General features: G+C 41.1%; 1 protein-coding gene across 1 annotated transcript in view; it reads left to right on the top strand.

Annotated features, from left to right (window-relative positions):
* shc3 (SHC (Src homology 2 domain containing) transforming protein 3) overlaps nucleotides 1–15,988 on the top strand; it is a 212,357-nt gene that overhangs the window by 137,610 nt on the left and 58,759 nt on the right. The window contains exon 8 of the mRNA XM_048595005.1: nucleotides 15,077–15,260. Within this exon, the coding sequence (XP_048450962.1) occupies nucleotides 15,077–15,260 (184 nt within the window). The remainder of the gene's footprint in view (nucleotides 1–15,076; nucleotides 15,261–15,988) is intronic.

Raw genomic sequence — 15,988 nt, forward strand, 5'->3', positions numbered from 1 at the left:
GAATAGAAAATTCTGCAAACATCCAGCATCTTAGGAGAAAGAAACAGAATTAACTTTAAAGGTTAATGATTTTTATCATGCAGATGCCAGGGTTCTGACCCAAAACACAAGATCTTATTCTTTCTCTATGTCTCATTCATTTTAATTATATTTCAACTTTAATTTTACTTATTTCTACATATTCTAATTTTGTATTCAAATTTACATAAAATACAAGCAGGAATGGCATTGAGTCTATTGCATACAGTCATGGTGCAAGTAATTCCACACACGGGCTAGAAATCCAGGCCAATTCTGAAGAGAGCCAGGATGTTTCTCTCTGTCCCCTGGAAATGATTGACATGAATACCAGGAAACCACAGTACCTGTGAAATATATCATCAAATAGCCCACCTATTATTTAAAATATTCTGATATCAGCCAAGGCTAAGAGTCATTGTGTTGTCTTTTAAATATTTACAATGAGTTCACATTCACTGCTTGAGATGGCATCTTTTTTCCATAAGTCCGTCACCCTCTACGAGAATGAATGCATCCTGACAGTTATCCAGTTCTATGTGTATGTATCTTATATATAGATCCATGATTCTTCCTAACGTATCTACTTCAAAATTGTCTAACCACATGCACAGAGAAAAATCCTTTAATTTATTATTTTTAAATCAAATCCTTCCAAGCTCTACACTTTTCTAGATTAAGGGTGTCAAATTCTCCATGCCTATTTAATTCATGGGCAACTCTTCTTGCTGTTATTGATTCATACCTGATGTAGAGAGAAGGAAGTTGGACTGAAGCTTAGGCACCTGTTTCATGCATTCAAACTGGACCTACAATTAACCCCTCATCCCTTGAGTTTTGCACAGCAATCTAGCCACCGATCTAGCTGAGTGATCACATTAATAATATTGTGTATATGTTTTTTCTTCTATCCTTGTTTCTAAGGGTTTGCCATGCACTGCAATCAGATTGTATCATTATATGTGCAAAATACTGTCACAGTTTGTCTTTGTCTTCTGCAGGACGGGTAGTCAGAAAACTCTTGCTTTTGCAATCTCCAATATTGGAAGGATTTATAAGGTGGTACATTAATTATGGTTGACTTTAATGTCATGTTCCACACAGGCCTTCCTTGGCCAACGAGTCCTGGTGTAGGACAGAAACCTGGGCTTTTGGCCTAGCAATACATCTGAGCCATAGACTTTCAGTGGTGCTACAACTCCAGATTTCCAGCTTCTACAATTCTAAGGCACTTTGTCCGATGTGGACTGAGATATATGAGCCATATAGTATGTGATTTATTGAAGGGACTGAAAGGAAGGAGTGGGGATGGAATAGCTTTTTTGTATAAGATGGATAAAATGTGATAGCAGGAAATTATCTTGGATTAGAAAATGGGGCATCCAGTTGGGTGAAAGGAAGGAAGGCATTGTTGTGTGTGGTCTATAGGCCCCCTAACAGTAGCTGTACTATAGGAAAAAATCAGGAGTAATGAGAGAATTTTAAAATGGCAGCACGTTAATCTTTGTGGTAGATTAGGAAAATATGATTGGCAGAGGTAACTACAGAAGGCATTCGTTGAGTCTATTTGGGACAGTTTCCTAGAACAAATGTTGTCGATCCAACCAGGTATTTTGGATCTGGAATGGAGTACTGAGGCATGTTTAATAAATGATAACATATGAAAAGATCCTTAGGAAGCAGTAGGCATAACATAATAGAATTTAGTGTTTAGTTTGAGATTGAGAACCTGTTTGGAAAAGCTCTAAACTTAAGTAAGGGTCATTCCAAAGGAATGAGGACAGAATTGGCTGGGCAGGGAATTTAGCAGAAAAGACAGTCTGGTGAGTGGCTGTATGCATCTGCTAGGCACCTGAGTTTGTGTGAGTTTAACAATGTTGAAAGCTTATTTACACCAAACTCAGCTTGCACCTCTTAAAAGAGGGATGCATTCTGACTGGAGCAGTTATTAGCCAAGGCTGGACTGTAAGCAGAATTATTTTGACACAACATGCAGTAACTCCTTTCCCTGCTTCTCAGACACTACACTGGAGAGCTGTGGTGCAGGTGAAGGAGTGAAGGAGCTATGTCCTCTATCAGAGGGAGACCTCCGTACAGTAGAACCAGATGGCCATCTTTGGACACTGATATGGTGTTGCAGGAACTTCAGTAACCTTAAAAAAATGGTGATAGTTAGTAAATGCATCTTCAAATTCTATTTCTTGGTTCAATGAAGAGTGCAGGAGGGCATGCCAGGAGCAGCACCAGGCATACCTGAAGATAAGGTATCAACCTGGTGAAGCCACCAAACAGGACTACTTGCACTCGAAAAAGTGAAAGCAGCAAGTGATAGAGCTAAGTGATCCCATAACAAACGGATCAGATCTAAGCTTTGCAGTCCTGTCTACATCCAGTCGTGAATGGTGGTGGACACTTAAACAACTCACTGGAGGAGAAGGCTCCACAAATATCCCTATCGTCAATGATGGAAGAGCCCAGCATATCAGTGCAAACGATAAGGCTGAAGCATTCGCTGCAATCTTCAGCCAGAAGTGCCGAGTGGATGATCCATCTTGGCCTCCTCCAGTGGTCCACAGCATTACAGATACCAGTCTTCAACCAATTAGATTCATTCCACATGATATCAAGAAATAGTTGGAGACACTGGATACTGCAAAGGCTACGGGCCCCGACTACATTCTGGCAATAGTACTGAAGAGTTGTGCTCCAGAACGTGCCCCCCACGCACCACGCACCGCCCCCCGCCCCCCCGCCAGCCAAGCTGTTCCAGTACAGTTACAACACTGGTATCTACTCAAAAATGTGGAAAATTGCCCAAGTATGTCCTGTACACAAAAAACAGGACAAATCTAGCCCGGCCAATTACCGCCCCATTAGTCTACTCTCAATCCTCAGTAAAATGATGGTAGGTGTCATAAACAGTGCTATCAAGCAGCACCTGTTCAGAGGTAACCTGCTCAGTGATGCCCAGTTTGGGTTCCGCCAGGGTCACTCACCTCCTGATCTCATTACAGTCTTGGTTCAAACATGGACAAAAGAGCTGAATTCTCCAGTGGTTGGAGTCATACCTGACACATATGAAGATGGTCATGGATATTGAAGGTCAATCATCTCAGCTCCAGGACATCTCTGCAGGAGTTCCTCAGGGTAGTGTCCTCAGCCCAACCATCTTCAGCTGCTTCATCAATGACCTTCCCTCCATCATAACGTCAGAAATGCGGAAGTTCACTGATGATTGTGCAATGTTCAGCACCATTTGTGATTCCTCAGATACTGAAGCAGTCCGTGTTCAAATGCAACAAGTTCTGGATAATATCCAGGCTTGGGCTGACAAGTGGCAAGTGACATTCGCGCCACACAAATGCCAGGCTATGACCATCACCAATCAGAGACAATCTAACCACCGCCCCTTGACATTCAATGGTGTTACCATCACTGAATCCCCCACCATCAACATCCTGTGAGTTATCATTGACTAGAAACTCAACTGGACTCCCCACATAAATGCAGTGGCTACAACAGCAGGTCAGAAGCTAGAAATACTGCAGTGAGTAACTCACCTCCTGATTCCTCAAAGCCTGTCCACCACCTACAAGGCACAATTCAGGAGTGTGATGGAATACTCTGCACTTGTCTGGATGAATACAGCCCCAACAACACTCAAGAAGTTTGACACCATCCAGGACGAAGCAGCCCATTTGATTGGCACTACAACCACAGGCATCCAATCCCTCCACAACAGACGCTCAGTAGCAGCAGTGTGTACTATCCACAAGATGCAATGCAGAAATTCACCAAAGATCCTCAGACAGCACCTTCCAAACCCACGAACACTTCCATCTAGAAGGACAAGGGCAGCAAACATATGGGAACACCACCTCTTCCAATTTCCCCTCCAAACCACTCACCATCCTGACTTGGAAATATGTTGCCGTTCCTTCACTGTTGTTGGGTCAAAATCCTGGAATTCCCTCCCTGATGGCATTGTGGATCAACCTACAGTAGGTGGATTGCAGCAGTTCAAGAAGGCAGCTCACCACCACCTTCTCAAGGGCAACTAGGGATGGGCAAGAATTGCTGGCCAGCCAGTAACGCCCACATCTCACAAATGAATAGAAAAGAAAAATCTTACTAACTGAGTTGTCAACCTGACATGCTGATCAAGGGACCACATCCATCACTCAGGCTTCATACCTCACCTTCATATCATCACCTAACCCTCACACAGTAAACACATTGGCAAGCCTCACCTGCACAAGTCAGAATTTGTACACATTGCCAGCCATTCAATCACTTAAACAGATTGCACCACACCCAGTGAGATATTCTGCACTCTCTGGCAGCACAAAATTGAAGGTAGCAGGAACTAATCAACATGTGCATGTCCTTACACACATGGAGAAAACAGTGTTCATTATTAAGGAAACAACTGGGACTGGGGCTGAAACCAAGTCAAATTCTCCTTCTCAAATTCCATTTGACCCTCATCCCATAACATCCCACCCCCACCCCTGATTTGTTAACTGTAGATGATGTAATCATGCATCTTTCCACTTTTCACCCCTCCCCTCACCATAATTCTGTCCTCTGCATTTGTCCTTTCAGATTCCGTGATGCATAGCCAGCCATTGGTAGACGAGAAAGAGGTAAAAGGACAGGATGACAATGATGAAGAAGAAACATTGCCATATGCTCTCATATTTATAAACAGCCAACTCATTAACAAACATTGCATTCACCTTACTACCTTGCAATGTCAGATGTTACTCAGTTGATAATACATTTGCTTCTCTGTCAAGGAGCTGTGGATTCACGATCTAATTGAGGCCTTGAGCTCAAAAGCTAAGGCTGACAGTCCAGTGTGATGCTGATGGAATTTTGAAGCCGTGGAAGTGTTGACATTTTGGATGACGCAGCAAATGAGGTCCTCTTTGTCCTCTCAGGTGGATATAAAAGATCTCATGACACTATATTGAAGAAGAGCAGAGAGTTATCCCCAATGTCCTGACCAATATTTGTCCCTTAACCACAATCAGAAAGGGATATTTATAGACTAAATGAATAGGAAAAATTGTGGCAGATGGGATTCAATGTAAACAAGTGTGCGGTTATCCATTTTGGACCAAAAAAGGATAGATGAGGGTATTTTCTAAATGGAATGAAATTAAATATGATAGATCTCCAAAGAAAATTGGGGGTTCAGGTACATTGATCTTTAAAATGTTATAATAGGTGTAGAAAGTAATCAAGAAGCTATGCTTTGGAAAAGCATGACTTACCTAGGGACAGTCAACATGGCTTTGTGCAGGGCAGGTCATGTCTTACTAACTTGATTGAGTTTTTCAAAGAGATATCAAAGGTGTTTGATGAGGGTAGAGTCGTGGATGTTGTCTATGTGGATTTTAGTAAGGTTTTTAAACAAGGTCCCTCATGGTAGGCTCATCCAGAAGATTAAGGTGCATGGGATCCATGGTGACTTGGCCACGTGGATTCAGAATTGGCTTTTTTGTATCATTCATAGGATGAGAGCATCACTGGCCAGACAGCATTTATTGCCCATCTCTAGTTGCCCAGAAGACAGTTAAGAGTTAACCACATTGCAGTGGTTCTGGAATCACATGTAGGCCAGTCCAGGTAAGGATGGCAGTTTCCTTCCCTAAAGGACATTGGCGAACCTGATGGATTTTTCTGACAATTGACAATGGATTCATGGTCATCATTAGAATCTTAATTCCAGATTTTTTTTTATTGAATTCAAATCCCACCATCTGCTGTGGCAGGATTCAAACCCAGGTTCCCAGAACATTGTCTGCATCTCTGGATTAACAGTCCAGTGATGATACCACTAGGCCATTGCCTCCCATTCTGCCTTCTGTGGGCTTGGTCATGATGAGTAGTGTTCTACAGGGATCTGTACTGGGACCTCTGCTGTTTGTGATATATATAAATGACTTGGATGAAAATGTAGATGGATGGGTTCATAAGTTTGCAGATGATACAAAGGTCGGTGGAATTTTGGGTCGTGTAGAAGATTGTCAAAGGATACAGCGAGATATTGATCAGTTGCAGATATGGCAGATGGAGTTTAATCTGGATAAGTGTGAGGTGCTGCACTTTGGGAGATCAAATGTTAAAGACAAGTATGCAGTTAATGGCAGGACCCTAAACAGCATTGATGTACAAAGGAATCTTGGGGTTCAAGTTCATAGCTCCCTGAAAGTGGCCATGCAAGTAGATAGGTTGGTAAAGAAGGTGTATGGCATGCTTGCCTTTATTGGTCAGGGAATTGAGTACAAGAGTAAGGATGTCATGTTGCAGCTTCATAAGACTTTGGTTAGACCAGACTTTGAGTACTGCATTCAATTCTGATCGCCACATTACAGGAAGGATGTGGAGGCTTTGAAGACGGTACAGAAGAGGTTTTCCAGGATGCTGCCTAGATTAGATGGTATGAGCTATAAGGAGAGACTAGAAAAACCTGGGTTGTTTTTTTCTGAAGTGGCAGAGGCTAAGGGGAGACTTGATAGAAGTCTGTAAAATTATGAGACGCATAGATCGGGTTGACAGTCAGCATCTTTTTCCCAGAGTTGAAATGTCTAATACTAGGGCGCAGGCAGTTAAGGTGAAAGGGGTAAGTTGAAGGGAGATGCAAGGGGTTTTTTACACAGAGAATGTTTGGGATTTGGAACAGACTACCAAGGGTGAGGCGGAGGCAGATACGATGGGGCATTCAAGGGTCTTTTAGATGAGCACATGAATATTCAAGGAATGGAGGGATTAGTTTAATTTGGCATCGTGTTTGGCACAACATCGTGGGTCAAAGAGCCCATTCCTGTGCTGTACTGTTCTACGTTCTAAGTTCTAAGACTAATGGAAGATTGCCCATATGTCTTGAGGACTGGAGTAAAAGGACGCAGAAGTTATGCTGCTGCTGTACAAAATTCTGGTTACTCCCACTTGGAGTACTGTGAGCAGATCTGGGCACCACACCTTGTAAGTTTATAAGAATGATATCTGGACTTCAGGGTTTAAATTATGAGGACAGATTATACAAATTAGGCCTGTTTTCTCTAGAATTCAGAAGGTTAATGTAAGATCTGATTGAAGTCTTCCAAATAGTAACAGGAAAAGAAAGGTTAGATAAAGATAAACTATTTCCACTAGTTGGTGATTCTAGAACTAGGGGGCAGAGTCCAATACATAAGGCCCTACCATTCAGGAGAGGTGTTAGACACTAAGGGTGGTAGAGGTTTGGCATTCTCTTACACAAGAATGGCAGTTGATGCTAGATCAGTCATTAATTTTAAATCTGTGATAGATAATTTTTTGTTCAGCAAAGCTATTAAGGGTTATCAGCCAGAAGCAGGTATAAGGAGTTCGACCATAAGACATAGGAGCAGAAATTAGGCCATTCAGCCCATCGAGTCTGCTCTGCCATTCAATCATGGCTGATAAGTTTCTCAAACCCATTCTCCTGCTTTCTCCCCATAATCCTTGATCCACTTGACAATCAAGAACCTATCTATCTCAGTCTTAAATATACTCAAGGACCTGGCCTCTACAGCCTTCTAAGGCAGTGAGTTCCATGGATTCACCACTCTCTGTCTGAAGAAGTTTCTCCTCATCTCCGTTCTAAAAGATCTTCCCTTTACTCTAGGACTGTGCATTCGGGTCCTAGACTCTCCTACCAATGAAAGCATCTTCCCAACATCCACTCTGTCCAGGCCATTCAGTATTCTGTAAGTTTCAATTAGATCCCCCCTCATCCTTCTAAACTCCATCGAGTATAGACTCAGAGTCCTCAGATATTCCTCATATGTTAAGCTTTTCATTCCTGGGACCGTTATCGTGAACCTCCTCTGAACCCGCTCCAGAGCCAATACATCTTCCTGAGATATGGAGTCCAAAACTGCACACAATACTCCAAATGTGGTCTGACCAGAGCCTTATAAAGCCTCAGAAGTATGTCCCTGCTTTTATATTCAAATCCTCTCAAAATAAATGCCAAAATTATACCACAGATCAGCCATGATCTCATTGAATGGTAGAACAGGCTTAAGCGGCTGAATGGTCAACTTCTGTTCCTTTATTCTGATCTCAAAAACAGATATAAAAACAGAAAGTGTTGGAGAAACTCAACAGGGCTGGCAGCATCTGTGGAGAGAGAGACAGAGCTAACATTTTAAATCCAGTGTAACTCTTCTTTGGAACAATCATTGGACTCAAAACTGTAAACAGTGTTTCTCTTTCCACAAATGCTGCCAAACCTGCTGAGTTTCTCCAGTGCTTTCTGTTTTTATTTCAGACCTCCACCACCTGCAATATTTTGTTTTTATCTCACCACATTATCTGCTATTTACCTCTTTGCTGTGCGCAAATTAGCTGCCACACTTCCCATAATACAATGGTGACTACACAAGAAAATCATGAGCTGTAAAATGCTTTGAGACGTCATGTGAGCAGGGTGAGTGCTAGAGAAATTCAAGTCTTTTTTTCCTTTTCTTCCTTTGTCTCACTTAGTTTTTTCTTTTACTGTTCTTTCTTTCTATCTTGCTTTGAATTGGGATTGGCACACAGTGATTCACTTGGCATAAGGCATATGAGCAAAAGTAGGCCATTCAGTCCATTGAGTCTGCTCAGTGAGATTCAATGAGATCATGACTGATCTGATGTCTCTCAGTTCTACTTCCCTTCATTTTCCTGATAACCCTTGAATTCCCTTACCGATTAAAAACCTGTCTATCTCAGCCTTAAATATATTCAATGGTCCAGTTCAAAAGCCCTCTGTGGTAAATATTCTACAGATTCACAGCCTTCTAAGAGAAGCAATTCCTCCTCATCCCTGTCTTAAATGGTGTGACCCCTTATTGTGAGATTATGCCTTCAGGTCCTAGATTGTCCCATAAGGAGAAGCAACGTTTCCACAACTACCTTGTCAAGTCCCCTAAGAATCTTGGATGTTTCAATAATGATGCAAGACTACCTTTTGTATGTGTGGTGGTAGAATGTAATTATGTTAATGGTTGAGTGTGGAGTGAAGGCTGGACCCATTAGAAGTGCCCTCAGAGGAGCTTCCAGGTGCCAGCTGCTCAATCTCCAACATGAGGTGATGCATCTTGGGGGGACTAAGAAAACAAAAGGATGACGACACGACAAATGTCAACACTTTAGGAGGCACAGAGGACCTGAGGAACCCTGGTGTATATGTCCATAGATCCTTGAAGAAAGTAGGATATGTCGATTAGCAGGCTAAGAAGGTATATGGCATACTTGCCTTTATTAGTGAAGGCATTGAATACAAGAAGAAGGAGGTTATGTTGGAGCTGTATGAAATTTACACTCACCCACACCTCGAGTACTGTGTGAGTTCTGTTTATTATTCTGTAGGAAGGATGTGATTGTGCTAGAGAGGGTGCAGAAAAGATTCACCAGAATGTTGCCTGGGCTAGAGCACTTCAGCTGTGAAGAGAGACTAGATAGGTCATGGTGTCTTTTTCTGAGCTAAGGAGGCTGAGGGGATGGGGGGAATTTGATTGAGGTATACAAAATTATGAGCAACATTAATAAGATAGATAGGAATAACTGTTTCCTTGCAGTTAAGAGATCAGTAACCAGCAGACCTAAATTTAAGATAAGGGGTAAGAGATTTAGTGGGGACTTGATGAAAATATTTTTCATCCAGTGAGTTATTGGAATTCAGCCTGTAGAGGTGGAAGCCATTGCAAAACTTAAGAAGTATTTAGATGAATACTTGAAATGCCATAACGTGCAATTTATCAGGCCAAGTGCTGGGAAATTTGACTAAAGTAGGTAAGTACTTGACGACTGGTGAGGACATGATGGGCCGAAAGGTCATTTTCTACTCTTTTAAACTTAAATTAACAATAATGGTTAGGCAACCCCTGCTTGTTACTCCTCCACATCTTCATTATATTCAGCATCTACAGGTGACTCCAGAGCCCACTATCTGACTGGGACTCAACATCTGGATCAACTTCTGCAATCTTCCAGTGTTCAGAATCCTGCTCTCTCTCCCTCTTGCAGCTGCACAGCAGTTATGAACTGCCCTTACCAACTTATGCAACTATCTGGCAACTGTTGAACCCCCTACCTGTAGAGTTTTGGTTTGCAATCAGTTATTTCCTGATTTTTAAGTTGTTCAAATCACCCCCAGATCCCTGGTTCTGACCATTGGACTTATATAGGGAATGTGAAATGAAGAGGCAGTAGACAGTTGTTTCAGAGCAAAAGAATCTCTGTGTTTATTTAAAATACAAAAACAAATTCAATGGAAGAAAAATACGTAAATGCAATAAACCAGGAAATTGACACAATGAATTATGCAGAGAACTGTAGTACTTTAAATTACACCATTTACTAACTAGATTAATACTATTAGAACCTTATCCCACTGACACACGCAGCAAACAATAGTTCTAAAAAAGTTTTTAATGAGGATTCCTATCCTGGGGCCCCAATGCACTGTCACCATCCGCTTTCCCCTCCCTGCTAGCTAGGTCGGAATTTTGGGGTCTTGGGAGGTTAAGCTCACTGCTGAGAAACGTGCTTTTGAATTGTGCCTGGCTGTTCCCGCTTTCTGTACCCGGAGCCTGGATGAAGACTTCAGGCTGTGTAGGCTTTTCAGTTTGGGTAGAGTCCGCTAACTCAGTAAGGTGTGTATTGGATCTATCGGGTAAGTATCTAGTTTTCTTTACTTTCTGTTGGTTTTGCGGGCCCGGTCCGGTCACCATCCCATCATTTGCGGAGGTGAAGTTTCAATTCCAGTTGATAGCACTTTTCCAGCACTTTACCTTTTATAGGGATGAAGATAGACAGTTCTATCATTCTGTCTACTGACCACCTACTCTCCCTTGCATTGTGGGGCCACATATCCAGTAAAAAAAAGCTTTCTTTGATTATGTGGAATGTCAGGCACACTCATCATTCTGTAGCAATGAAGTGTGATAACTCCACATATCTCCAGGTCATTAACAGGTAATAGCAGTGCTCCATCCAGTGATTTACACCCCACCCTTACCAGTTGCACACCCATATCTGCCTTCAGATAATGTACATTGCCGTGTGTGCATCCCCTCCCCTCAAAGCTCTGAGAGTCAGCCAAAGCCATGCCCAGATTGCTCCTTGCCATTACATTCCATCTATGCCTGCCTCCATGACAAAGCCTTACTTATTTGTGCAAATCTCAGGAGTTCATCCAGGCCACTGCCAGCTTTGTGCCCAGATATGCCAACCTCCTAATGCCATTGGCACTGCAACCAGTGCAGCTGACCTTCCACATTGAATGTGGTCTGAGAACCCAGGTGAAGGCTATTAATTGGCCTTTTACTGCTTTAATACATGGGCTGGATTGGTGATGGCAGGAATCAGCTAACCTCTTGGTTCAGGGTCCCCATCTGCCCAATACTAGGGCTCCTAAAATTGAACTACATAATACTAGTGTTTCAGGGTGGGAGTAAAGATGGTACAGGTGTCAACTCTCTGAGAACCTCAGTCATAGGCAGATGAAGAATTGGTTACACATTTAAATGGTGTGTTCAATGATATCTTGTGTGACATTCATTTTATACATATCATTTACATGTGTGGGTCATGCACAGAGATCATGAGTTGTCACTGGACAGTTCTAGTTGCCTAAAGGCCTCTGTCGGTTTGTCATATTGGCTGAAATGCGCTGGTACCACTGCCTGCTGCAGAATTGTGTCAACACTGCTGCTACCAAGGTACCAAGTATTAATCTGCATCTTGCACCAAACAGCATCTGTAGCACCAACAATCCAATCAATACGCAACCAAACTGTGTGACCAGTGTTTTCAATGTAGAAAAATCCTAAGGCGCAAACATATGAACATTGATATTGTGTCAAGAATGAAGGTATTAGGAAGGAAAAAGATTTAGATGATCATTTTCAAAGTTTAGGTGAAAGCACATGGCCACCAATGGTAGGGTAAGTGAGCTGGGTGATGCCTAAGTACCAGAATTCAAGAAGTGCAGAGGTCTTGCAGATTTATCTGACTGGAGAATACTACAGTGATAAATCAAAAATGTAGTTGTATATAAGGATAAGACTTCTAAATTAGAGCCATTAGGGGAGTCAAAGCCAGCTTAGGTTAGTAAAGGGTTGTTGATTGGGACTGATGTTTCAGATATTGGCAGTGATGATTTAGATAATCTGAAGCTTACAGACTGAAGAATTCAAGTAGTTGAATCTGGAGATGACAATCGCTTTGACAGCAAATAATATGTGGTAGCATTGGAGTGAAACATTGTTACAAAGTGATTGAATCTTTTATTACTCTGTCATTATATTAAAAGAAGTTTGTTGTCAGTGTATTTATACTGAACCATCCAACTGAAACCATGACTAGATTTACCTGATTCCACAAGATACACTTGCAGATCTTAACCTGTCTATTTTAAATGAAAATTGCTGAGGTTTGGAGCCCTTCAAAGCTTTTGAAGAATGGTAAATAATCTGAGGTGATGAGCAAAGTTCATTTTACTGACGAGAACATTATGCAGGTGTGAAAGTCAGTGCCAGTATCAATTCTTTAAAAATCAATTGCAAGGATTCATGAATTTGGTCAGTCAATTACTGCAAAATTATTAGACTGCAATCTGCAGTAATCCTGGTTATAATGGTGGAAACAATGTATTGTAATAAGATCAGTCTTCTTCAGTCCTATTGTCTCTCCATTACTTTATGGTGACTAGATTACTGAACAATAAGGGAATAATAAGGCAAACGTAACACAATTGATATCTTCATAACTATGATTTATTATGTTTCAAGACCACACTGCCAAATTTCACTTGTGACATGGCTAAGCACCAGTTCCTTTTTTAAATGGACCAAGTTTAAATTCCTGGTACTTACTTAGAAAATAAAGCCATGAGATCCTATAGTTTTAAACAAACAAACAACATGAAATATTACTGTACAAAGTCAGAAAATTAATACTATCTACTATATAATATAGCTAATATTCTAATATCAGAATTAACCTGAGCTAAATATGGATAATAGACAAACTGCAGTCCCAAAAACCCTCAAGTACCTTGACACTATCCACCACAAGGAGGTGAATTACTCAATGCAGGATTCCTAACAAATGACCTTCAGTTGTAGCTACTCTATTTATGTGGCTAGTTCAGTTTAGCTTCTGGACAATGGTAACTCCTACAACGTTGATTGTGGGAGCTTCAGCCACGGTAATGCCATTAAATGTTAAGAAATGATGGTTAGATTTTCACTTGTCGGAGATTGTCATTGCCTGGCACTTAGAATCATAGAATCCCTACAGTGTGGAAACGGACCATTTGGCCCAACAAGTCCACACCAACTCTGCGAAGAGCATCACACCCAGATTCACCCTGTAACCTTTTCCTGTAACCCTGCATTTCTCACGGCTAATCCACCTAACTTACACATCCCTGGACCTATTGGCAACTTAGCATGGCCAATCCACTGAACCTCCACGTCTTTGGACTGTGGCCAGAAACTGGAGCACCTAGCGGAAACCCATGTTTTGTGGGACAAATGGAATCAATTTTACAGTACCGAAAGAGGTCATTCAACCCATCATGTCTGTATTGATAAATGTTGCTTTCCACTTGTTAATTCACACCTGGATACTGTCCAGGTCTAGGTGCCTTTCATGGTGGACTGCTCCCTTATCTGACCATTAGTGAATGGTGCTGACCATTATGCAATCATCAGCAAACATCCCCAGTTCTGCCCTTATGATGGAGCGAAGGTCATTGACAAAGCAGCTGAAAATGGCTGGGCCTAGGACACTACCTTGAGGAAAACCTACAGAGGTGTTCTAGAGCTGAGATGACTGACCTCCAAAACCTGCAGCTATTTTCCTTTGTGCTAAGTATGACTCTAACCAGTGGTGAGATCTCCATCTGATTTCCATTGACCCCAGCTTTGCTAGATTTCCTTGATCAATCAAATTTGGCACTGATGTCAACTTTCACCTCACCTGGAATTCAACTGTTTTGTCCATATTTGAACCAAGGGTGTAATGAGGTCAAAAGCCAGTGATCCTGATGGAACCGGAACTGGTTTTTAGTGAGCAAGTTATTGCTAAGCAGACGTTGCTTGATAGAACCATTGATGACACCTTCCATCACTTTAATGACGATCAAGAGTAGACTAATGAACAGATTGGTGAGGGTGAGGTCATAAATGTTTCTCCCTCTTGGTTCCCTGATTACATCCCACAGACCCAGTCTATCAGCTATTTCCTTTAGGATTCAACCACCAAATAAGCCATACTGACATTTTGTGTTTCCACTGAATATCTTTGCTTTCCAGGAGAATATTTTGAAATGCAGTCATGTACAGTTCTTGTTTTGTAATTATTTAATTTGCATCAAAAATATATGCCACATTTATTGGAGACAAATGAAAAGCTGTGTTACTACACATTTAATTCCTAACAATGATAGGTCATTTAATCTGTATGAATATCGGTTATATAGGAAGACAGGAGGAGCTAGTGGTTCAGCCATAGCATTCCCTTCTCTGAGTCAACAGGTTTGGATTTGGGCCCCACTTCTGGCAGCAGCAAACAGAGTACTGATACTGAATACTGGGTTTATATCCAATAGCATTAGTTGGGAGCAATGTGGCAAAACCCTGTTTTGTGCGTACATGAGACTCGTTAGGCTTTGTTGCAAACCACCTGGAAGAAGGTAGGCTGAAGTTCAAAAGTGTGAGGAAGGCAATGGTAAACCAACAAAATAGTTGCATTAAGGGCTGTTTTCTACAGTGGTGAATGCAAATGTCCAGTTATGAAATTCATCCATAAGAAAAATCATTGCCCATGGACAAAAATAGTATAGCAATTTCCAAAATTCCAAAATTATATAATTCTGACATTTTCTCATATAACAATTCATATTTTCAAGAATATAGTTTCAAGAGCATTTATACATGGTATAAAACTTTAAATCATGTCGTAAGATTTTCATTGAATAATTTTTACTTACACTCCATGACACCAACAACCATTTTCTAATCTCACACAGAATGCCAAATTTAGAAGAATCAACATGGGCTGGAGAAGATGAAGAGGTAACAGAGCATCCTTATTATAACAGTATTCCAGGGAAAATCCCTCCTCCTGGTGGGTTTATTGATGTCCGACTTAGAGAAACTCATCAGCTAGGGTTGAATCAGATTCTGCCTGAACATTGTTTTAATGTTAATCAGGTTGGTAAATTTTGTGTGACTTATATTTCTCAATGTATTTTTATTGGCTTACATATTTTAATGTATTAATTCCTTGAATCAAGTCTTAAAGTTAGATAATTGAAGCTTGATGTTTTGCTTATTAACTGTTTTAATTGTGATGAGATTGCTCCAAGCAACTATTGTGCATTCTGTTCTAATGTAGCTTTCAAAACACCAAATATGAAAGCAGGTATTACAAAAAATCTATATAAAGCACATTCATTTCTCGAGCCATGACTAAAATGACCATTATTTCTGTTGATTAGAGATAGATTTATCTATTCAGCATTGGCTTATTGAGTAATAAGATTCCCTACATGATAGTAATACTTACAGAGGATAATAACAAATGTTTTATTGTTTATCTGCAGTGTGTTGGATTGTCTCACCCAGTTTATCAATAAGTGCTAAATGTTACAGTGATGTTCCATAGACTGCAGCTATTCTTTTGTTTTATGCAAGTGACTTGTCTTCAGATATGAGCCTAAATGGTGAGCAACAGCTGGCTAAACAGCAATGGGCATCACATCTGATGGCCCCAGAATCAAAGATTACTGAATTGGAATCCGAGAGAAAGAACTACTACTTCCTCTCTATAGTTAAGCTAAGTTGCGTTGTAGCATCCTGCACACTTCTGTTTGCATTTCAAGAAAGGGCACAGAATCACATAATTGTTACAGCAAAAAGAGGCCATTGGCCCATTGTGT

The sequence above is a fragment of the Rhincodon typus genome, chromosome 3, assembly GCF_021869965.1.
Source record: "Rhincodon typus isolate 14 chromosome 3, sRhiTyp1.1, whole genome shotgun sequence".
Lineage (NCBI taxonomy): Eukaryota > Metazoa > Chordata > Chondrichthyes > Orectolobiformes > Rhincodontidae > Rhincodon > Rhincodon typus.